Raw genomic sequence first — 25,419 nt, 5'->3', positions numbered from 1 at the left:
GACCCACCGTCGTCCTGGGTTCCTTCTCAGGTTCCCAGGACGCCTCCAAGCCTGATGTAGGCTCGCAAGGTGGGAGCGGCGATCCTTCCCCGGGGTCGTTGTGCTGACAAATCAGCGCAACAACCTCAGCAAACGACCTCTGGATCTCGGGAGTGACTGCATCCTGCGGAGTCGGACCATCAAGCCCCTCCAGCGAGAACGCCTCCTGAGATCCTCCTCCTTCCACAGGAGGAACCGCAACAGACCCCTCATGGTCTCCTCCCCTGTAGGGCGTCGTGGCAGGAGGGCGCAACCTTCGCGATCACTTCTGATAGCCTCACTCTTCCCGGTGTAGCCCGAGGAAGTTGAAGGGATCGGAGAGGGAGACCTGACGCTCCCCCCTGTGCCCACCGCCAGGACCGGTGTGCTGAGGGGGCTGCTGGCGATCGCCAACCCGCGGTGGCGATCGAGCTGCAGGCCTGGTCGAACGGCTCTCCCTGGTCGAGCGGCTGGACCGAGAACAGCGGCGACAGTCCCGAGCATCAGAAGATCTGCTGCTGGTCCCCCTCTCCGCCCGGCCCCGGTAGGAGCGGCGGTCAGGGGACCTGGAGAGTCCGTTGTCGTGGCGGGAGCGAGGCCTATCCTCACGGCACGCCACGCCGCTTGGACCAGCCAAGGTTGGTTCAGGCGACCGAGGGGACCACTTCCTAGCCTCAGCCCGCGGCCGGTCTGGGACCGTTGCGTCAGCCCTGGGTACCAGCGGATTGCCGCAAGAGCGATCGCCGGTCTGGTGGGAGTCACCTGAGTGACCCCCGCCAGTCTTCCGCCCCATGCCTGGATCCTGGCGCCGAGCAGACTCGGTTGCCTGGGTCTTGGCTGCACGGTCACCCGTACACTCGGTACCTCTTGCGAGCGAGAGGCCGAGACGGTACCTGGCGCCGAGGCAGAACCTCTGGCGCCAGGTAAGAAGGTACCGGTGGTAGTCGGTGCTCCTCCGGTCCCCGTCTTCTTCTTCCTTGCGGACGGAGAGACAGGCGAAGGAACAGGAGGACCAACGAAAGTCCCACCCGTACCACCGGAGTGGGACAGGCCCTTAGAAGTCTCAGAACGAGCCTTCTTAGGGGGGAAGGAGGCAACCTTCTTCTTCTTAGGCTGTGGGGCCTTAGAAGTCGAAGGGGAAGCGGCGGCAGAAGACGATGACGAAGAAGACGAAGACGAAGATGACACCTTCCTCCTCTTCTTCCTCGTCAGCTTCTTCAGGACCACTGTCAGGTCTTCCATCCAGTACAGAGCCAGGGCAGTTGCCAAAGCAACAGGGCCCGACTGCACCTGTCCGGAAGGACCTGAGGTGGGAGCAGCAACACCCCAGGGCAGGAACGACAGCGGCAGGTACTGGCACTAGGGCTGGAGCGGCATCGCAGTCAGGAACAGGAGTCGGGGCAGGAACCAGCGGCATCCTCTGCACAAGAGGCACATCCAGAGGTGAGCTCTTGGGACACCAAAAGTCAGGGGCTGGAGCAAGAGCGGCGAACCCAGGTGGCGGCGACACCGCGGACATCCTCATCTCCGGCAGCGGTGCCTGCACAGCAGCTGTTGGGGTCACTGCAGCTGCGTGCTGGGTAAAGACCAGGTGTGGCAGAGCAGCGTAGCCCGGCGTGGACATTGTCATGGTAGTCGTGGTGGTCGGACTGTGGGTTACCGGCATGGCCCCTCTCGCCAGGTGACTCAGCAGCCCCCGAATCGTCGGTGTCTCTTGGAGTCCCAGCAAGTACCAGGCCCGTCCGAGATTGTCCCCCGTGGCAGCCAAACCTGAAGAAGGAAAAGTCGGGCAAGTCAGTGGGGGGATATCCCCTCGGCCGGGAATGGGGGGACAGGTCCCACCCCGAGCGAACGGAAGACCCCGAATACAACTGGATGTCGGGGTACCTCGGCCCCCCCCCTCCATGCTCGACTGATCGAGAGAGGAGAAGGAGCGAGATACTTCTCCCAAAGGGGAAGGAGCAGTAACTGGAGATCCTTCCAATGACTCCTTGGCCGGTTTACGCGGCTTCTTCCTACCCCCATAGCACTCCCACTGCTCCTCCAACCAAGACACACATATATCACGTATCGGTGCGAGAGCATTCCCGCCCCCTACACAGAGTACAAAATTCATGAGGGCCAACTTCAAAAGGGACCGAAAGGCCCCGCCGCTTAGGGCCCTCCACACCAGGGAACAATTCTGCGGCTGATGGGGGGGGGGGAGGGGGAGGTCTCTCCGGCTCTCGTGATTCCATTTTCATTACACAAATGAAGCACTTTATGAAAATAAAAAACACACATGTACTTAGTGATATCCTTGCACTAGTACACAGTAAAAGGAAAAGCAAAAAAAGTCTTCACGCAGTGAAACAAACCAAGCATACGACAGAAGCGGGCAGAGAGGGGAGCAACACGTCCATCCACCAGCGCGGCCAAAGGCAAAGTGAATCCTCTCCTCGCAGTCGGACTGACCACCAACTGCCGGACAAGTAGTTAACTATTGAACCCCCTTGTTCAAAGCTTACGACCGGTTTAGCTGCCGCTAAGTACCTTCCTATTGTTAAAGGACCGAGGGTTTGTATACGTATCGGAACAAGTTGAGTATTAATGTTTTCTGCCATTTGTTAATGTGTTTTGTAAAGTTTAATGGTAATGTTTTCTGCCATTTTTCAATGTGTTTTGTAAAGTTAAGCGTTCATGTTTTCTGCCATTTGTCCTCCTCCTCTGTCGCCACTTTCGGGCATCGCCTCACTCGAAAGGTAAAGTTCCACATTTTACTACATATGTAAGTGTTTACATAATAAAAATATGGAATGTTAGTCCATATATATAAAAGATTGCTTGCAGGAATGTGATCAGACTAGAGACGCTAAAGATGACGTATACAATAAGTATGTAGGCTAAGATAACATGCCGTCACCTGTAGTCATTCAATTGTTTATAAACATTAGTTCAAGCTCCCTGCTTGAGACAACTAACGGCCTACGTGATCTGTAGCGTGTCTCATTTTGATTGTGTGTTCGTATGAAACTATGTCATTTGTATGTATGTTCATATGTTCGAACTACTGTCTGTTCCTTCATAACTTGTAACAGAGATGGTAGACAGGCAGAACAGAGTTAGCTATCGTCATTAGAAGACCTGTACCTCTTTACCTAAGCTTTATCATGTAGAAGAACAGAAGTAGCCATCATCATTGGCAGAAGCGATCAAGCTATCGTTATTAGAAGACTTGTACAATCATACCTGATCTTCACCATGTAAAACTTCCGAAGAATATATAATTTTTTATACTTCGTGTTTTCTACAAGAACCTCCTCACCGAACCAACATGAGTTTAACACATCGTCGTAATAACCAACAAGATAATACCGACTTCGTAAGTGATCTACAAACCCCACACACTCCATTGAAGATGGAAGTGCAATACAAACCGACTTAGCGTATAGATTATCGCAAGTCTGACATTACCTCATAGGGCGCCTTATCATACAAGGCACAAGCCCTAATACATATGTATGTACATGTACGTACAGTATTTCTTGTATCGTGTGTGTGGGGGGCGGACGTGTTGGAGGTCTCTCTCGCGTTTCTTCACAGAAAAGAAGGGCTTTTCGTCCTTGGTGATTATACCTCCTATAATAAACAATGTGTTAATAGGGTCTCCACTTAATACCCGGCGTGTAAGCCGGAGAGTGTTGCGAAACTGCAAATATACTAATATTCTTTCTGCTCCAATCAGTGCCTTAGAAATCTTTCAAATCACAGCTACTCGAGGCCTATTGATCCAGGGAAATGGATAAAAGAATGCAGTGTATGTGTTAGTGCTTGACCACTCCCTTACCACAAAATTGTCACCCGACCAACCTCCAACGGTTGCGCAAGTGACCCTGGCACCTACTGGTGCCTGTGCCCCACACACAAGTTCCGTACTCGCGAACAATTGTCTTTACTATATACAATACCAATCGAACCGTTCCGACGTGGAGTCCGCTATACAATCTGTCAATGATGCCTTCTCCAATGAGGAAATCAACGTTGCATACACGAAAAACAAAGATTTGATACCAGAGAGCATTCTCAAGGAACGATCCGCGAAGAACTTATCCTCTCAACAAGAAGATATCGTATATCACTAAGTGGCTAAGGACCAATGCTCGGTGGAAATCTACGCCAATGACCCTTGACAATCTGCCTCCAAAATGGGACCTGTGACCTAAGCCTACCTGCGGTGTACCACATGGCAGAAACTGCCTTCCAAACAGCAAAATCTCTCTCAGAAATAATTGGAAAAAAATCAGAAAAAATTGAGGAGACAAATGATAAATTATCAAGAATCTAGGACGTGATCAAAGGACTACAGGAATCCCTAAACAGTCTTAAAACGGTGGAAACAAATAACCTCACACGGAGCTGGGATGCGCTCAAAGGAGTGCAGGGATCGATAGACAATCGCACAGATAGCCACCAGACACCTATGAATGCGGCATCCAGTTTTTCCTCGCCTCCCAGCAACACGGAAGTGCCCCCATCTCCTATGGACCGTTCTGAGGGGACTGTTGGTCTCCCAACCTCTTCTCCCTCACCAGTGCCACCGGTGGAAGACGTTTCTCCGGTGACGATTACTAGCCCTCGTAATCCTCCCCACCCTATCTCTCCCCCTCAACCCCCCCATCGTAGATGCAAATGAAAGTGATCATGAGGGGTCTGGCGGCTGGCAGAAACAAACAAGCAGAAAGAAGAGAAGAACCTCTCGTTTGGCCGCTGGACCAGAGCCCACCATTCGTGTTTCACCTCGCCTGACACCTGAGAAGAAATGTCATGTAGTAATTCACAATCTGCGCTCATCGGTGACGCTAGACGCCATAGTGGAGAGAGTCAAGTTTCTCACTGGCTCTGACCCACTCATCTCTCACGAACTCCCATGCAGGATTTAACATAAAGTGGCTTACAGGATTACCTGACTATTTCAACACCTCGACATTCTTAGAGGCGAGAATTTCGGTCCTAATATATTAGTTTCAAGCTATAAATTATTCCGGGATCAACCACCCCCAGGGGAACTTACTGACACTCCAACCAGGGTCATTTCCACCGCAAGTGCCAGTCAACCCCCCACGGCGAGTGACTGCCCACTCCCCCTGGCTAACCCCCCATCCACCCAAAGGATCAGTGCATTCATCTCCCATCTTCGTGAGTAGCCATGGATACATTAAACATAATCTCTTGGAATATTTTTGGCCTCAAGCGGAACATTCCTCTCCTAAACATGTTTATATGCCATGGGAAAATAACAATAATTTTGATCATTACTGCATGATCCTTGGGGAGTTACACAGTATTATTCATGATTCTCCTGCTGATCATATTTGTATAATCGGGGACCTTAACTCTCACCCCACAAAACAATTTTATAATGAACTTACTCGCTTCTGTCAAAATCATGCTCTCCAAATTAGCGATGTAATGCTCCTCCCTCCCTCCTCCTATTCATATGTACATAATAGAGCGGACGCTATTACAACCTCCTGGCTGGACCACTGCATCACATCTCCACAACTTCATGATTCTATTATGACCTGCAATATTCGCTACGATCTTGCAACGGGCTACGATCACATCCCACTACAGGTGTCATTCAGTACCCCATCCCTCCCTACCGTGATTCCCATAACTGTTCGCCCACCAGCTGTAAACTGGGATTTTAAAAAACCCCAGAAAACCAGATACTTTAGGGCAACCACGGAAACCTGGTTGCGGTCAATAGTTCATCCGGCAGACGCCTTACTTTGTACTAACACAAATTGTAGAAATGACCACCACAGGAGGGACCTAAATTAATTCTATTCGAACATAATCTCGGCTATGCTTGCTCCGGGGAGGACTGCCTACAGATTTCGTCAAGGTAATTCTCATAATATACCTGGATGGAATGACTTGGTTAAAGATCTGTATACATACTCAAGAGAAATGTTTTTACTGTGGAGGCAAAAAGGTAGCCCCAGGGAAGGGCACACTGCCTTACTAATGAGACAGGCGAGAGCGCAGTTCAAACTTGCTCTTAAGCACTGCAGGTTAAATGAAAAACAACTGAGAGCCGATGCAATGTCTAGAAACTTGGAATCTGGTGATTATCCTCATCTTTGGAAAGATATCCAGTCCTTAAATCCCAAAACTAAAAAGCTATCACAGAGAGTAGGGGAAGCAGTCGGAGATGAAGCTATCGCAGGTATGTGGGGTGATCACTTCAACAATATCCTGAATTGCATAAATGATCAAGATTCCCGAAGGGATGTAGATAACCTCCTTACTAACCCTCTTACGCCAACTGGACGTATTTTACGTCGACATTTTTTGTCTCCCGTGTGCTGACTGGACGTACCATACGTCGACTTACAAAAGTTTTTTTTAAAATTCGCGGAAAAATACTTATAGGCCTACCAGCCTAAAACTTTTGAATCACGCGCCTTGGGGGATGCTGGGAGTTCACTGATCAAGGTGGTGTTTTGTTTACAATCGTTACGCAGGCGCGCAAGTGCGAATTTCTTTCTTGCCGCACTAAAAAGTATCTGTGACACATCTCGGAAATTATTTCGTCACTTTTGACATAATTTTTGTACCATTGTAAATTAGCCGTTACATGAAGTATTATATATGAAAATGTGCGCATTTTTATGTAGAATACAACAATAAAATACTCATGATTGTAGCTTTTATCAGTTTTGAGATATTTTCATATAAATAACGATAATTGCCAAAATTTCAACCTTCGGTCAACTTTGACTCTACTACCGAAATAGTCGAAAAACGCAATTGTAAGCTAAAACGCTTATATTCTAGTAATATTCAATCATTTACCTTAATTTTGCAACTAATTGGAAGTCTCTAGCACAATATTTCGATTTATGGTGAATTTATGAAAAAACTTTTTCCTTACGTCCGCGCGGTGTGAACTCTTCCGAAAAAAATCATACAATGCGATTGTGTAATGTTTGCACCATTTTAAAATTAGCCATTATATAAAGTTTTATATATGGAAATTTGCGCAATTTTATGCACAATACAACTAAAAACAACCCATGGTTGTAGCTTTTATCAGTTTTGAGATATTTTTATATAAAAAACGATAATTGCCAAAATTTCAACCTTCGGTCAACTTTGACTCTACCGAAAATGGTAGAAAAACGCAATTGTAAGCTAAAACGCTTATATTCTAGTAATATTCAAGCATTTACCTTCATTTTGCAACAAATTGGAAGTCTCTAGCACAATATTTCGATTTATGGTGAATTTATGAAAAAATAACATTTTCTTTACGTCCGCGCGTAACTCTTCCGAAAAAATCATACGTGCGATTGTGGTAATGTTTGCACCATTTTAAATTAGCCGTTACATAAAGTTTTATAAATGAAAATGTGCGCAATTTCATGTAGAATACAACAAAAAATAATTGAAGGTTGTAGCTTTTCTCATTTTTGAAATATTTGCATATAAATCACGATAAATAGAAAAAAAGAAAAAAAACCACGTTCGGTCAACTTTGACTTTACCGAACTGGTCGAAAAACGCAATTGTAAGCTAAAACTCTTACAGTCTAGTAATATTCAGTCATTTATCTTCATCTTGAAACAAATTTGAAGTCTCTAGCAAAATATTAGATTTATGGTGAATTAAAAAAAAAATCTGTCCTTCCCTCCGCGCGCGGATTCTCCGCCACAAATCTCCGAAATACGTACGTCCCATTCTCGGAATATTTGCTCCGTTTCATATTAGGCATTTCATAGAGTTTTAGATATGAAAATGTGCGCAATTTCATGTAAAATAAAACAAAAAATATTTTAAGGTTGTAGCTTTTCTTATTTCCGAAATAATTGCATATAAATATATTATATAAAAAAAAATTCAACATTCGGTCAACTTTAACTCGTCAGATATGGTCGAAAACTGCAATTGTAAGCTAATACTCTTACAGTATAGTAATATTCAATCATTTGTCTTCATTTTGAAAGAAATTGGAAGTCTCTAGGATAATATTTAGATTTATGGTGAATTTTTGAAAAAAATATTTGTTTACGTCCGCGCGTTATGAATTCATGCATTATTTTGTGATTTGTGATAATATTTTCTCTGTGTTGCTTTTATCGTTTTACAATGTGTTATATACCAAAATGATCGCAATTTAGTGTACATTACAACGGAAAAAAAAGTAACTTGTTACCTTTAACTGTTTTGTGCACAGCGCGATTTGAATACAATTATATATGAAATTTTGTTTTTGCGCTATCATATATCGCATTATTTATATATGATAATGATAATTTTTTTAATTTCTGATGGTTGCATACTAAACTTCAGGCAATGACAAAAAAAGGAGCCAAAAATGAACTCAATCTTAAAAATTAAGCGCGCTGTGATTTTTTGAAAAAAATATTTTTTCCGCTTCCGCGCTCACTCCGAAACCCCTCCGCCACACGGGAGACCATTTTTTATTTACCGCTCCAGCGTAAGAGGGCTAACAACATTCAATTTCATTTTGCAGACCGCATTACGCCAGGTAACATCAGTGATGCCATAAACAACCTACCTAATAATAAATCACCTAGCTGTGATGGTCTTCCCGCAGAGGCCTTCAAATTCTGCCATCCGATAATTTACATTTTGCTAGCTGCCCTATTCAATGCGTGCATAATTCACCGGTTTCTTCCAGACTCCCTACTCTTAGTCCACTTGATACCATTAATCAAAAACAAGCTAAAGGATGCAGCTGACATTGGCAACTACCGGCCGATTGCAATCACAACGATCGCATCGAAGATACTTGCGTCGGTTCTTCTAGTGAGACTTCTCCCCTTTCTACACACCACTGACAACCAGTTCGGGTTTAAAGCAAACCACTCAACCGACACCTGCATCTACATACTGAAAGAATTGCTGAATTACTACCTATCATCAGCCTCTCCTGTTTTCCTTTGTTTTGTAGATGTGAGAAAAGCATTTGACAGTAAACTACCTGAAGCTCTTCCTGAAGCTGCATAAAAGGGGCACACCCCTGTATCTAATTGGCATTTTGCATTGCTGGTTCTCCACACAGCAATTCTGTGTCAAATGGGGTAACGTGTTATCTTACACCTTCGGCTCCCTAAATGGGCTTCAGCAAGGAGGCATTCTCTCTCCATACCTGTTTAATACATACACAGATTTCTTGAATGTCAAACTGAACTCACTCCCAATCGGATGCATCGTCAATGAAACAACTATAAACAACCTCTGTTACGCCAACGATATGGTTCCGATTTCCCCATCAGTGCAAGGTCTCCAACAACTCATCGACACTTGCCGTCAATATGCAGAGGAATTTGATATAATCTACAACGAAACCAAGACCCAGTGCATGTCGCTGCTCCCGAGATCGCTTAAGCATACTGCAGAACCACAAATTTTCCTCGGAAATCATCGGCTGGAATTTGAGCATGAATTTCCGTATTTGGGTCACATTATCACCGACGACCTAAAAGATACGGCAGACATTGAACAGAGGCGTCGTAAACTATGTGCAGCTGGCAACATGATTGCAAGGAGGTTTGCCTTCTGTCACCGAGACGTGAAACTGCTGCTCTTCTGCTCGTACTGCTACAGTATATATGGGTGTTCCCTCTGGACGAACTATACCCGAGAGACCATGAGACGCATCACTGTTGTGCACAATGACATTCTGCGACGCCTCACAAACACTCCCTGCTACCACTCCGCCACACAGATGTTCATAGAAAACCACCTGGACAATTTAAAAATCATTGTTAGGCGAACAATGGCCAGTCTGGTAACCCTAGTGAGAAACAGCAGCAACTCGCTCATGCATAGCATCCTAAGGAGTGAAGCAAGAAGATCTAAATTGTGGGAAAGATGGGAAAATGAGGGCTTTGTCCCCTAAAGGACTTAATCTCTGTATTGGCAAGATGTCATCTGCTGTTTTTGTTCTTATTACATTTATTGCTGATATTTTAATTTTTATTTATTACTGTGATTACTATCAAGTTAAAGGTTTTTTTTTTCTTTTTACATTCCATTTTTTGTAATTAGCCCTCTGGACCTGACTACTGTAACCACCTTAGTTGAAATTCAAGTTATATAATTTTGTGCACTAACTGTTATTACTCTCAATGCATATTTTTTTCTCACCAATGTTATTACTGTTATTAGCAGTATTATGATACTAGCTTTTATGCTACCTCAGCTATTTTGTGGATAAGTGCCGATTATTCATTTTCTTTTTCTTTTTTATCATGTCTCATGTATCTAGATTGTGTATGTTACTGTCTGTATTTTGTATATTCAATGTATATGGCCCCGAGCTGAAATAAAGCATATTATTATTATTATTATTATTGGAGAAACAAATCCACAGTTATGTAAATGTACATATATTTAAGTTTAAAACAGAAAAGATAGCTTTCGGGAATCTGTACGGTTCCCCTTATCAATCATGAAAGCTATCTTTTCTGTTTTAAACTTAAATATATGTACATTTACATAACTGTGGATTTGTTTCTCCATTTGAAGACTCGTGCTACTATGAGGAATTTTCAGTTATTATTATTATTATTAATACACTTTATTTACAGGTAGTACTACAATAAAGGTTATGTTCGGTATTGAATGGTCCAAACTGTTGTATTTCATTGTTTATTGGTCAATTTAGCTTTATTATAAAATTTACTGTGGTATTTTTGTAGTGCTTGGAACAAATTAGGTCATTTACATGTGAAACGTAGTTTGAGATACAAAAAAATCAGGTTACGAAGGCCGCTTCGGAACGGATTAATTTCGTATCCTGAGGCACTACTGCATATTAAAATATTTAAATAATAATAAACTATAATGAATGAACAGTTAAAATGAAAAAACATAAAAAAAGGAAAAGAAGTTTTTGCTGCAGTAGTGATGTTTGATTACTCAATTATGCACTCATGTCTCAGCCTAGGCAATGCAGCTGAATTCTATCATTATTGTTTTCCATTCTTCATTTTCCATCTTTTACAATAGGGTTTCAATCAAATGTTTCTACATTGGTTTACTATTGATACTCTATAAAAAAAAAAAAAAATGAAATACAGGCAGTCTCCAGGTTATGAAGGGCTTGGCTTCCGAAGTTCCGAATTACAACATAGCTGATCTGACAGAAGAAATGTGGCTCTAAAATGGTAGGATGGTCAAAATTTCAAGTTTTTTTTAATAAAAAAAAATATATGAATAAATAAAAATGCAAGAAACATTGTTTTCAGGATACCCAAAGAATTAACACTATGGTTTTCTTACAATTTTCTACAGTATTTCAGATGACACCAATCCAAATGTAAGAAATATGCATCTAAAATGGCAGAATGGTCAATATTTGTAGTTTTTTTATGAAAAAATAAATAGTATGCAGGGTATGTTGTTTTCAGAATTCCCAAGTGAGTAAAAGCAAGGTTTTCTTGTTTTTCAACGGTTTTTCAGACAACACCAGTCTGACACTGCTCCAAACTAAAGAAATATGCAACCAAACCATGCTCCATGCAAAAGAAATATGCTTCCAATATGGCAGAATTGTCAATATCTGTGTTTTTTTTTTTCTTTTTTTTTTTTTTTGTGTGAAAAACTCAATAAAAATTCATGATACATTGTTTTCAAGACAACCATAGCTTTTCTTACGACTTCAATGTTTTTTTTGGACAACGCCAATCTGAACGGAAGAAATGTGGATCCAAAGTGGCAGAACGTTACAAATGTGAAGATATTACCTTATATAAAACTCAATATAGATGACAGATATGATGTTTTCAAGACACTCTAAGGAGTAAATGTAAGGTTTTCTTACAATTTTCGATGGTTTTTCAGACACCAATCTGAACACAAGAAATAAGACTTACATTCATAGAGCAATAGTATTCACTGATTTTTCATTTAATTTTCATGGCTAAATACATCTTTATGATTGATTATTTGTACTAATTTTAAATTTTTTTGGAATTTTTATAATGCAGAGGACCCACCATATTCGCAGACTCACGCATTTGTGGATTTCTCCCTGGAACATTTCCCTGCATTATTCGTGGAAAATTCATCTACTGGCGGTATTTTTCTCGCGGAAAATTCTTCTATTCAAGGTATTTTTTATTCACGGTATTTTTCTATAAGAAATATCCACAGATTCCTGTTTTTTTTTATCAATTTCATCATATAATGCACTTTTTGTGATAAAACTATTAAAAAGACTAGCTATAAAAATTTTTTAGTGGTTTTGAGTTTCAACTAACAGAATAGGAGGTTTCAAGCATTTTTTTTATAGGGGTTCCAACTATTTGCGGGTTTTAACTATTCACGAGGGGGTCTGGTACTCATCCCCCACAAATACAGGGGGACCACTGTAAAATTAATATTAATAATACTTACCTGAATAATTCATCTAGGCCTAAATCCCCAAAACAGAGCCAAAAATTTACCACGGAGGGGGCACGTGGTGTGATGTTTGATGGATCTCCTCTCATTTTGGAGGATGGTGCCCTTGGATGCAAGGAGTTCCTTATTACTTTAAATCATATTTTCTTTCTTTTACAGGCTAACAGGGGTGATAGCTGATTATAGCAGTAGATGGTTGGATATCTCTTCGTGTTGATTATCCTAACCTTGGAATTGTAGTACTTGTGACTTGTAGCATGCTGTGATATTAGTCCTCGAGTGTGCTGGAAATCATGTTCATTTACCACTGCTATATCCTGGAGTTTCGTCACTGGACAAAGCCTTCGCTGGTGCCCTGCAATTATTAACTCGATTCCTGCAGGTGAATGTACTTCATCCTGTAGAAGTCTTGCAGAACTTGGAGAAGTCGAAGAGGAAGAGAGCTCGTCAAGTGTTATCATCTTCCTCTTCGGAATCATATTTTTCATCAGCCTTCACCCCTTCGACTTATAAGGCTCCCCGACAAAGAAGAAGATCGTCTCCCCCATAAGAAATCTCGTCACAGGACTTCTAAGGGTCTGCTCTTCCGCTGGCTTTCCCTCGGGAACAGGAAACATCATCCTGTCCCTTGGGCATAGCGTGTCGGGAGCCGCAGAAGTGCAATCTTCGGTTTGCACTTCTGCTGCTAGTCCTAGTAGTTCTGCCCCTACGACTAGTTCCGTGTGTTCACGAGTTCCCCAACTGCACGTAAATCTTTGGATTTGGGTGCATCCAGAGTCGGTGACACTGAGTCTGCTCACCATAATGACTCTGGCACAGAGGGGAAGAAAGGAGTGAGTCGCTCAGGTGACTCACGCCTTGCCAGTGATCGTTCTCGCGGTGATTGCTCGGTTCCCAGGGTTGATGTGACGGTCCCGCAGGACCGTGCACGCAGAGTCTAGTAGGGGCTCTCCCATTCAGTCCTCTTGAGAGGTTTCAGCCTCGATGAGGACTTGGACTCGTTGAGAGACGGTACCGGCTCTCTCCAGTCAGGCACACGCTCAGCCCCACTCAGACGACAGTCTTGTTCGCGTGACCAACCTGTCTTGGTGGCGGCAAACATTTCGCCAGCCATGCAAGCTTCCTAACCCTCCTCGGGAAAGTGTTTTCTCAAGACAATTAATCTTTCCTAGACTCGAGTTGTGGCCACCACCGCAGGTTAATGGCTGCCCGTGACTCGTTTCTCTTGCTAGTTCTGCCAGCAAGCCGAGCGAGAGCGTCCAGTCTTCCTCACTTATTACCTCTACTTCCAATGGCTACTCCGGGAGGGGCGAGGTGAATCAGAGGGATCCTGCAGAGTGCTCTCCGTAAGATTCAGTGTCGGAGGACAACGTTCCTGGAGGGATCTTAGGGTCCTACCGAACGTACGTCCACGTCGTTGAGGAAGGATCTTGTGCCAAAACTGGAGACTGTCTCCATGAATTTTCTGTCCTTTGGAAGGATTTCAATTCACAGACCCCTATGAGAGCCTCGAGTGTATATAATCTGTCTGTTGAATTTGTACGCAAATTCAACAGACTGGTTTTTATGCCTGTTCCTCCTCTATTTCCACGAGAGTTAAGGAGGGCCCCATCCCGATGATCATTTGACTCAATTCGGGGGTCTCGCCAGGCACTCAAATTCTTAGGGATTTCTAGCACTCTCTGCCTGTTTTGGTCTTCTACGATCTGCAAGCACTCCGGCAAGATGAGAATTCCTGATAATTGTTACTACAATAACCGGGTATCTCGCTGAATGCTTGAATTCCTTGGAATTTCTGGCATTCTCAGTGTTATGGTTTTCTGTAATTTCCAAACACTCGGGCGAGACAAGTCATTCCTAGTAATTATTATTACAAAATTCAGAATTCTCACTAAGCCATTAAATTCCTTGGAATTTCTAGTGTTCGCAGAGTGATTTGGTTTTATGAGATTTCCAAACACTCAGGCAACAGGCATTCCCAATGAGTATTACAATAATCGGTAGTCTTGCTGAGCGCCTGGATCCCTGGGTTTCGTTGGCGGTCACCAAGTGCTCAGCTTCATCATATTGCCAAGCACCAGGGCTAGAAAAGGATCACCCGATTATTGTCTTTCAACTGGTCTTTTTCTCACCGAGCATGGGAGTTCTTACGAATTGTAACACTCACCAAGCGCTCACTATTACAAGTGCTTGGATGGCAAGACAAGCCTTTACCAGTACAGATGAGTCCGCTCCTCAGCCTGGTTGAGACACCTTCTGGGGTGAATGGTCAAGTACCATCCTTGTGGATTGGACCTTAGGGTCTGAACACATAGGACAGCAGACACAGAATCCCTCCTTTTTCTTCTTCTCAGAGCTTCCGCCTTTAAGGAGAATAGTTAATTGGGATGAAGTGATAGTTCTTCGTTGACGATTACCACTCGTAATTATGTAGTGGCGATCTCCTCAGCTCGCTTTGACCAAGCACCTCTGCCAATCTGAGTGCTCAGCTCTAACGAACAAACTCTCTGCTCTTGATCGGTGCAGTTCCTTGCCAGGACATAGCAACCCCACCTTCCCGTGCTGCAGTGAGTTTCCATGGGGTCATCATCTTTCGTCTTCATCATCTGACGCCTCCTAACCTACCTCCCTCTTGATATGGTTCCAAGTCCTAAGAAGAGGAAGTAATTGGCTATCTCTTCAGCTCACCTGCTCATTCCGGAGCGGGGAACCTGGACGTTATCTGCAAAATAGTGTCTCAGGAGCCCCAGGAGTTCAAACCCAGGTTCATTCTCTTGTCTCTGGTTCCAAGGGCGCTGCTCATGGAACCAGGGCTGGATTGGGTATACTCGTGTATGGGTTTTTCCGAGTGTACAACCCCCTCGGGGGGTCGTATATCCACAGTCAGTGATAGGTAGTCCGTCTCTCCATCATGCTAGTGGCGCAGGACGAGAGAAGGGACCAAGCTGCATTGGTGGCTCGGACCTACCTGTGAAAGCCAGGAATGGCTATTCTTCAGGTGCCAAGATTGATGTCACTGTCCATCGGGACAAGGCATTTGAAGGAGACAGGAGGAGGTCCTCTGTGTAGTCCTCTTCGTGAGGTTCGATCACGGAGAAGATAGATGCATAGCAAGACGTGGCAAGTTCTTGCCAGCAGCTTTTACTGCATTTAACTCTGGTTAACTTTTCGCTTGCATTCGAGCAAACGAAACGGTTGTAGGAAATGAATGCTTCATTTAACAGAGTGAGAACATCGCAAGTTCAGGGAAGAGCAGGCAAGAACAGTCAATCCTCCTCTCTTTTTTCCTTTTACTTCCTGGTTATACTGGAATGAACAAGGATATAAGAGGAATTCTAAAGAGTCTACTCCTCAGAGGATCTTACAAAACAAACGTCAATCTATCCAGGATGGATAGTACCAAGAGGTCTGAATGCCTCTCCAGTGCTACTGTTTTGGGAACAACCAGTTCGGCTTGAACTAGTCATCTTCGGTATCCTATTATCACCGTAGAAGTCTCCCTTCAGGAAAACTTCACCTTCGCTCTTTTCATTAGAGAATGAAGGCGGTCTGCTCCAGTCCTTATTCTTGTCTCTCAAATGAAGAAGAATTAGGCTGGAGTGCAATTTACAGGAACCTACAAATATACTAGTATATTTCTCTGCTGACATGCTTCTGTTATCAGCTACATTGTCTGAGTAGTAGGCACATACCTGTAAGTTTAATTCTTTGGTGGTGTGACCGATACGAATAGTACCTTCTCTTAATTAACCTGAAACTCAAGACAGACTTTCATGTCTCCCAAGAGTTACCAGTTTTGATTTTGAGATAACTAGTGGTATTGTTTACCAACACCACCACAGCATTTGCATTATCACCAAACAAGAGGGTTTTCTTCCCTCCCATTTCGGTTGAAATGCAAATGCTCGGGTGTATCTATTCTGTATTCGATGGTTCTGGCCAAATGCATTCCTTCATGGAATGCACTACCAGTTAACTCAGTATGACAAGTCAAGTGAGTGGTATAGAGCTCTGTCTCAGTACTGCTCACTCTCCGGGATTCTTTTCAGTTTGGTATTGCTTCTCCTCTGTCAAGGATTGACTGCCAATTTGAATCTCTGCCCGGCAATCACAGACTTAGGTCTTTGGTTGGATTGGAATTCCCACATAACACCCATCTCTCCTGCACCACATTTAACATAGCGAGAATTTTCAAACAGAGATATATCTCATTAGACTCGTTATCATTTTTCTGTTTACACCACAGTATAAAGAAGTCTGTAGCCTAGTCTTCTGTTCAATTGCACCTGCCCCATCGGCCAGTGCGATGACGCAGAATGATTTTCTTCAGATGACGCAGAATGATTTTCTTCAGACAACTTGAATTTTGTCTTCTAATATACATTTCCTAATTCGTAAGGTGTTCAATTATTCTTTGTTCACCCCGAAATGTTAAAGAATAACAGACTTTGCCTGTTCCCCACCTGACTAGCTTTGCTTCCAAGTAAATAGAAACTTACTCCACAATCCAACCCACAAGAGGCAGTTCTTCAGGCAGTACAATCCTTGTGTTTTCATTACTGAAAGACTCTACGCTTTCATTGCAAACTCTGACTTTCTCGCCGAGCAGGAATGAAATAGCTAATTAACTTTTTCAGTCCTCTGTAAAACAACAGGGATTAAAAGCCGTCTTCACTGGTTGGTGTCATAGAATCTTTAGAGTTTACTTCTCTCGATTCAACTGTGTCAGAATCTTGAGAGTTTACTTCTCTTGATTCAACTGTAGAGTTTACTTCTCTTGATTCAACTGTAAAGACGTAAGTCTACATTCACCTTAGTCATTCACTAGCAATATAGTATCGTTTCTCCTTGGTTGAGATTAAACTACTGATGAGAAACTTCTGTCTTGCCATCAAGGGGACCTCAGTCTCTAGAAGGCAATTGACTATCGTCTACTGTGCATATGCCTCGCGAGAATCATCATCTTATCTCTCAAGATCGCTGGCGAACAAGATAGACGATAGTATGATTGTTCTCAGCATAACCCTTCAAAAGGTGGGTGTCATGTTGTGACTATGTCTCGGATGCGCAACAGCGCAAAACTGCTTAATCAGTCAGAATCTGTTGACGAGTCCGAGTCCTTCATGATTTGCACTGTGGACTTTCTATTGGTTGATCCAGATCAGTCATTACTTTGTCCTATTGGTGTGTTGCTGTACCCATGAAGGATTGACACCCTTCTTTGAGTGTCAATGCCTTTATCCACTGCAGACTGCCAATGCAGAAGTGTCCAATGACACGTCTTTCTCCAAGTCTTACGAGGTCGTGAGGGACTTTTCTCCAGTTGGGTACATTTCATCACTTCGAAGAATATGTCAGACCGGAATATAGACGAGGTCTCGTTGCGACCATATATATATCTTTCTTCCTTTGAGTCTGCCAACAGGTCCTTGGAACCTCTTTTCGTTGGACCGGTGTTGGATGCTTTTAAATATTTGCTTACCCTGCTCCTTCAAGAGGACAAATTACATCTCACCTTTGGTGTGCAGTTCTAGAGGTAAGAAGGATGCGAGAGTGACTGGCCTCTCCACCTTCCCCACCTCATCCTTCTACTGCTCTTCCTTCAGGATGCGGATAGGACTCAAACTTACACTGGCTGGTCAAGTGATTGATGCGGTAAGCTTGCAGAACTTTGCATTAATGCCCTCGACTCTAAATATTCTTCCCAGCCCTTTTTCGGATAAGTTACGATTCCTCACTCATTTTAGAAAGGCCCAGAAGTCTGACTCTTGATTATGGAGCTCCTATAACTCCGAATAAGTTGTCAGAGGCAGGGCACTCCTCCTTGCTTTTAAAGCCTGGAGGAATAGCCCAGGTGTGCAGAACTCCAGTCAGTTCTAGAGGCTCACTCACATTCCTCCCACCAATCAGTGAGTCTTCCTTATGTAAAGGACCGTGGGTTTGTACATCGTATAGAAGCAAATAACAATTTTTTAAAGTAAATTGTATTTTTCCTAACAATACAAACCTGAGGTCCTTTACATCTAGGCCCGCCTCATGCCACCCCTCAATCTGAACCTGAGCCAAAAGGCAAGTGGAGTGTTTACATCTGGGCCTACCAGCCTACCAATGTATATGACCTAAGGTTTGTATAGTTAAGAAAAATACAATTTACTTTCAAAAATTGTGATTTGGTGTCCAATTTACTTTTCTACAGATATATCATAGTATGTAGCATACAGTATACCGTAGGCTAGGCTTCTGTATTCATATGTATACGATTATACCATGATATCATCATCGTATATGCTAAACTAACTTGTTAATGTTATTCAATTTCTCTTTGTAGTACTGAATTATCATATGCCAATATGCATTGAACCTAGAGAATTAACTGAAATTAATAATTACTATGCCATATAAAGTATACTGTGTAGTGTAGGCTGGGCTACCCTATATGTAAAGATGGTACTGATTACTCTAGTGTAGGCTAGGCTATATTCGAGATATGATTTTTCCAACAAACGACAGATTTTTTGGAACCTAACCCCATCGTAAGTAGGAGAATACCTGTATTCTGGTTTTGTAGAGTGCAGTCACTGCTTGTCATCCCTCCGAATGTGTAAATGATTCCAATGAAATCAATTTTAAGACTATTAAAATTTGTAAAATTTACTGAAATCAATATGAAATGCCAGCCTGCATAGCTCTCAGAAAGTCTTTGTTTAAATTAAGAATGGTGAACATGCCTGACATCAAACGGCAATTACCATTGTTCAGTGATTGAAGTGCACCAATTCAAACGCAGTTCCCTGCATCATATACATATTCAGATGAACCTCGTTTACAAAACACAACATTGCAGCAACCCGGAATGATTCTGACTTCATTCATATTTTCCCATTTGTTTATCATTTTAAGGGAGATATGTGTTATCATTTTATTTCAAGGCATAATATAACATTTCCTTTTGATAATCCACACAGCATATTCAAGTTCAGTAAAACAACCACTGCAAAATAAATGAAAATGGAAAAACTCCACAGGTTAACCAACTTTTCAAAACTATTTCCAACCAATTAGCTTCAAGGAATGGTTGTCACATAATCAGTGGGCAGGACTAGCTGCAAAGCTAGCTGGACTTTGCTATGCCCATGGTATACGCACCAACATTCATCAGGCAAAAAAGCCATATTCCACAATAAAATAACTTTGATGGTTTATAACAAAATAAAGAGGGAAAAATTTTAAAATTTTTGATGATATGTGCAGAGAAATATTTTGATGATACATGCACAGAGTAATTACAAAGCCGTTGGCAAAGTTATGTATTAGATTCTGAAGAGTAACATTTTTGTCAAAATAGCCACAATGCTGGACTGCTGTAAAATAATATTGACACATTTCTTGGGTTAAAACCTGCAGTAAAGTTACGAGTAATAGATGTGATGAAACTGAAAATCTGTCAAGCATCAATAGCCATGCAAATTTTACAGAAAATATTGCTCCTAATAAATATATATAAACAACTTGCCTTTCAACATAAAATCGAACATCCTGTAGGAGGCATCTAAGAACTTGGGAACAAGGCAGAAGGCAACATGCAGCGATAAGTTATTTTTCATTGCCAGGCAGTTGTGCAAAGAGCAGAGCCCAATTGTCTGTCAATATAATAAACCACTCAATTAGAAATTATTTTTATAAAAATTACTATCTTTTAGTTTCATATCATCCAAAAATAAAATGTAACTTGCATAATTTTAAACACAAAAAAATGTGCATAATATGTAATTTGTAATATTACATACATACATACATACATACATACATACATACATACATATATATATATATATATATATATATATATATATATATATATATATATATATATATATATATATATATATATATATATATATATATACATACGTATATATTTGACAGGGAAGTTGAATGTACAAAATCTTCATTTTTTTATACACTGAAACAAACCTTCGGTCTTAATAGTAGGATACACTCACACTTGGAGGGAGGTATGAGAATCCTGAACCGACCGGAGGTTCGGCACACCTGATCATTCTTCTTAAAAATGAGGATTTCTAAAGAAGAGGACCGAAGCCTTTGAGATGTTAGATATTCGGCTATCTAACACCCCATCCAAAGGGTTTAAATAAAGTGAAACTTATCCAGATTCATTGCATATACAAATACAGTGAAATATGTCCAGATTCATTGCATATACATAAGGAAGTCAAAAAGAACTATATCTGTTCGAGCAACAAACCATGTTAGCCACAAGAAAAGGGTTTGTCACCACTCCTCACTCCCCTTGCTAGAGAAAGGAGTTGAAACTCCAGAGAAACAGATGTGTATGTTGTATGGAAAATAAAAAGTGCTGTAACAGTATTGCTACAACTCACTTGGATTAAGCCAGTTCCAGCATATGATGTGTCTATTCTTCAAACCGCCCATAAGTATGAAGAGAAGAGAAAAGGGAAAGAAGAGAGACCACTCATCTCACTCATTCCCTTCTCCGCACAATCATCTTAGGCAAGATACAAACTGTCCCTCCAGGGGCCAGGGCCACTGGATGAGCTACACTTGATGATCAACCACCACTGGACCCCAGGAAAGTGTCAAAGGATCTGTGGGCAACATCCTTCAGGTAGAAGACAGTGAATGTGGTTTGACGCAGTCAGGAAATGGTTTCAAAATTCTATAAACAATTAAGTTCTTCTTACATGATTGGGGTAAACATATTCCTCTGATGCGATACACTTCTGAAAGCACAGAATTGGTGACAGAACTTGACAATGAGGAGTATGCTTGCCTAATCAACTCATGTAGTTAAACGAAAGTGTTTTCTAGGACACCTCTTCTTGGCTTGGCCTGTCTTAACAAAGTCGACAACACCTAAGTTCTAGGTGACGAGTCCTCTAGATAGCAACGCAGTGCTCTGATGGGTCAAAGCACAAACCCTTGAAGTTTACTGATGACACTTATGATGAGAAAATGTGTCAACAAAGAACATCACTAAATTAGTAAGGTATTTTTCTTCTGAATAATAACTGAACATGCATTACATTACTATCACAGTTTTAAAGTCTTAAAAAATGGGAAGACCAAATACAAAAATTCTTCAATGTAAATTTACCTTGCACTCGTTGCTCACGAGACATCCAATATACAACTCCTTGACTTCCATCTGGGACATCTGTGGCTTTACTTATCATCTCAACACGCTTCTTGTTGAATTTGAAGTCCATAACACTTTCAGCCACCTACAATAGCAAAACAAGGAAAATAAACCTTCCATTAACTTTGTATATACCATATATTGAGCACAATACACAACCTTAAATTAGTCTACCATATCTTAAGGGTTCCTTAAGGACACTGGCCAATCATATGAAAGATTTGCATTTTTTCTAGTGATTTGGTTAAATTACTTAATAACAATCTTTAACAGTGCTAGATATCCATAAAGTACCAAATTTTTGTTACATCATCGCTACGGTTACTGGAAATGCTTGTATTAGTTCTTTAATTATAATGTATTATAGGTCTAGTAATATATTTTTAAAAAACAAATCCTCTTGCCAAATATGACTTTCTGGTGAAATAGTTAAGATCACAAAAACATCATGATTGATATGCATTAGATCCAAACTCCACTTCCATTGGAAAATTTTACCAAACAGGTCATTATCTTAATCAATTATGTTGTAATTATGTTATAAACTACAACCAGGTATTTGGGTCAATTTGCATCAACAGATACCATAAATAAAAAAAATTAAAGGACAAAAAAGGTAGGAAAACAAACTCATTTCCACAGGATCTACAAGATGCTTTCAACAATGTAACTCCAGAAACCTTGGGACCAGGCCACTGCTGGACCACAGAAAATCCCAGAATATAGAATACATCCCTAAAAAATTAAGCTTATATGTAAACATAGTCTTTACAAGGTAATTCCACATACAAATAGCCTAGTTTTCGACTTAGCCCATTACTTGGCCACGTTCTGACACTGCTTTTCATCTTTTTATTATTCATATTTTTTAATATAATTTTATAATGTTATACTGTATGTAATTTTCTTTAGCGTACTTTATTTAACACTTTTAGGCTACATTCCCAAGTTAGCCTAATCGCAAGTCAACTACATTACTAAACTTCTCAGAATCTGCACATTATCATCAGTGACTTTCATATCCTAAATTTTATATCTTCATAATTATCGCTATTAGTTTCTTAGTCACTTATTTACATTGTAGAAAATGGTGAGATTGAGATGAAAAATATAATGGCTGAATTTCAGCGACCACAGTGCATTTGAATGTCGCCATCAAAACATAAACAATGCACAACAGCACCATCTATTGAAAAAAATGAAGACTATACTATTTGCCAATAGGTAAAATGAACATCTTCTAGCTTATACCTGCCTATCTTGAAAATTCAAGTACCAAATAAATATCTTGAATAACATCTCAAATCAATTTTACCCTAAATTATTATTTTATTATTGTATTAATCTTTGAGATTATATTATTGTTATTTCAAAGTAATCTTAAATATCATAGTACCCTTAAAGATATGTAAAATGACAAATTTTCTAAGACAATTTGTATTTTTCATAGCTACAAACCTGAGGTCTTAACATTAGGATGATTTTCCAGCGCCTGGCTGGATCCCATTAAATCGTAGATAAAAAGCAAGGAATCTTATGAGATCTGGCAATGCGTGCATTTATCAGGTGAAAACTGGTCACGGACCACGAACCCATGCCACCGCATTCAGTCTTTCCCAACCCAGGATGTCTTTAAGAAGACAGAGGGGCGGCTAGAGGTGGGCAGTACAATGTTCAAGACCTCAGCTTTGTAGCTATGAAAAATAAATAGTCTTAGAATATTTGTCATTTGATCATTCGCAAATAAACCTTCGGTCTTAACAACAGGATAGACTTATACTTGGAGGGAGGTACAGACATCTTAAACTGGCTGAGGGTCTCCTACCCACCAGTCCAGCTCCAGAAGAAATATCCACCGGAGAGGGACTGATGCCCGTGAGAAGCTAGATACAATGATATCAAACAACTCAGCCACTGGGTTACCTACAATGATATATGGGATGAATCATTGCATTAGGGAACTAAAGAGAAACTTGACTGTTCGATAACAAACCAATGTGCCACGGTTCATTACTACTCTTTACTCCCCCTTGCTAAGGAGTGGAGTATATGCTACCGAATAGAGGGTTGGATTACTTGTACACGATCCAATCAAACTATCAGTATGACTACCTTATTCACCTGTATCAGACCAGTCCAGCAAATGACATGTCTATTCCTCAACTTGCCCGTAGGAAGAAGGAACGGTACACGAGAAAGAAAAAGACCAGCCAACTCACTCATTCTCTCATCCACACAATCATATTGGGCAAGACACAAACATGCCCTGTTGAGGGCAACGCTGAGTTGAACAATCTGTTGGGCAGCCACCACAGGACCTAGGGAAAACGTGTCCATAGACCTGTGGGCAACATCTGTAAGATAGAAAGAGGTGAACGTAGACCGGTGTAATACACCACCGCTCAGAACTCTATGAACAGCCAAATTCTTCTTGAAAGCCAGAGACCAATACCCCTGACGTCATGTGCTCTAGCCTGCACAGACATGGCGGCAGAATCATTAAGAGTCCAACATGCCTGTCTGATAGCTTCACATATCCAAAAAGAGATTGTATTCTCGGACATCTCTTTCTTCATACAGCCCGTGCTAACAAAAAGCTTATGACAAGCTGGCCTAAGATGTCGTGTCCTTTTAAGATAGCAATACAGAGCCCTGACAGGACATAGCAAAGGCTCTTGAGAATCACAGCCCACAAAGTCATCCAGTGATGGAATGGAAAAGGGGGCGAACCTATCATCCTGCACCGAGGGATTCTGGGTCTTGGCCATGATTCCAGGACAGATTCGAAGGACACTGACCCCCAAACCCTGGTGTGCTTCACATCATAGCACAGGATGTGTAGCTCCCCCACTATCTTCAAAGATGCCAAGGCCAGGAGGAACCTGTTTTTGAGTGTCAAGTTCCCATCTGATAACAACACAAAGGCTCATAAGGAGCTTTAGTGAAACTTCTCAGTGTCAAGTTCCTGTCTGATGAACAACACAAAGGCTCATAAGGAGCTTTAGTGAAACTTTTCAAGATCAAGGAAACATCCCGCGTTGGAGGATTGAGCTCTCTAGAACACAACTGCTCAACCCCTTAACTAGCAAGGAGAGTTCCCAGGATGAGGAGATGTCAATACCTCTAAGACGTAACACTAAACTCAGGGCCACCCTGTAGCCTCTAATGATGGAAACAGACAAACCTTTCTCATCCCTGAGGAAGGTCAAAACGTCTGTTATGTGCTGAATAGAAGTTCCGAGTGGAGAAAAACCCCATTTACAACACCAATCACAGTAAATCGCCCATTTGCCTTGGAAAATGGCAGAGGTAGACTTTCTGAGACTGCTGGACATATGTCCTACTGTCCTCTGAGAAAAGCCTCTCGCTCGGAGAAGATACTTGATAGCCTCCAACCGTGAAGAGACAGGGATTCTTCTGACTGGTGAAATCTTTCTACGTGAGGCTGACAAAGAAGATGCTGCCAGGGGGGAATCTCCCTCGGCACCTCTGACAATGATGACAGCAGATCCGGAAACCATTCCGCCTGCAACCACAGAGGGGATACCAAAGTCATCCTGAAACTGCAAACTCATCAACCTGTTCAGGGCTTGACGGATCAAACAAAACGGAGGGAAGGCATACACCTACAGGTTGTCCCAAAGATGTTGGAATGCGTCCTCCACTAACGCCAGAGGATCCAGAACCAACTAACATCTCGCGTCCTTCACTAACGCCAGAGGATCCAGAACCAACTAACAGAATATCTTGTTTCCTGTTGAACTTGGGTCGCAAAGAGGTCCAGCATGGGTCTCCCCCAAACC

The 25,419-nt window shown here is 41.9% G+C and overlaps 1 protein-coding gene across 1 annotated transcript in view; it reads right to left on the bottom strand.

Moving 5' to 3' along the window:
• The window catches only part of LOC135198626 (deoxyribodipyrimidine photo-lyase-like), a 236,887-nt gene that overhangs the window by 162,847 nt on the left and 48,621 nt on the right, over positions 1-25,419 (bottom strand). The window contains 3 exon segments of the mRNA XM_064226383.1: positions 19,952-20,048; positions 20,050-20,078; positions 21,575-21,701. Coding sequence (XP_064082453.1) covers positions 19,952-20,048; positions 20,050-20,078; positions 21,575-21,701 — 253 coding nt within the window.

The sequence above is a fragment of the Macrobrachium nipponense genome, chromosome 22 (genome assembly GCF_015104395.2).
Source record: "Macrobrachium nipponense isolate FS-2020 chromosome 22, ASM1510439v2, whole genome shotgun sequence".
NCBI lineage: Eukaryota > Metazoa > Arthropoda > Malacostraca > Decapoda > Palaemonidae > Macrobrachium > Macrobrachium nipponense.
Note: the sequence above shows the minus strand (reverse complement) of the source record. Positions and strands in the feature narration are given on the sequence as shown.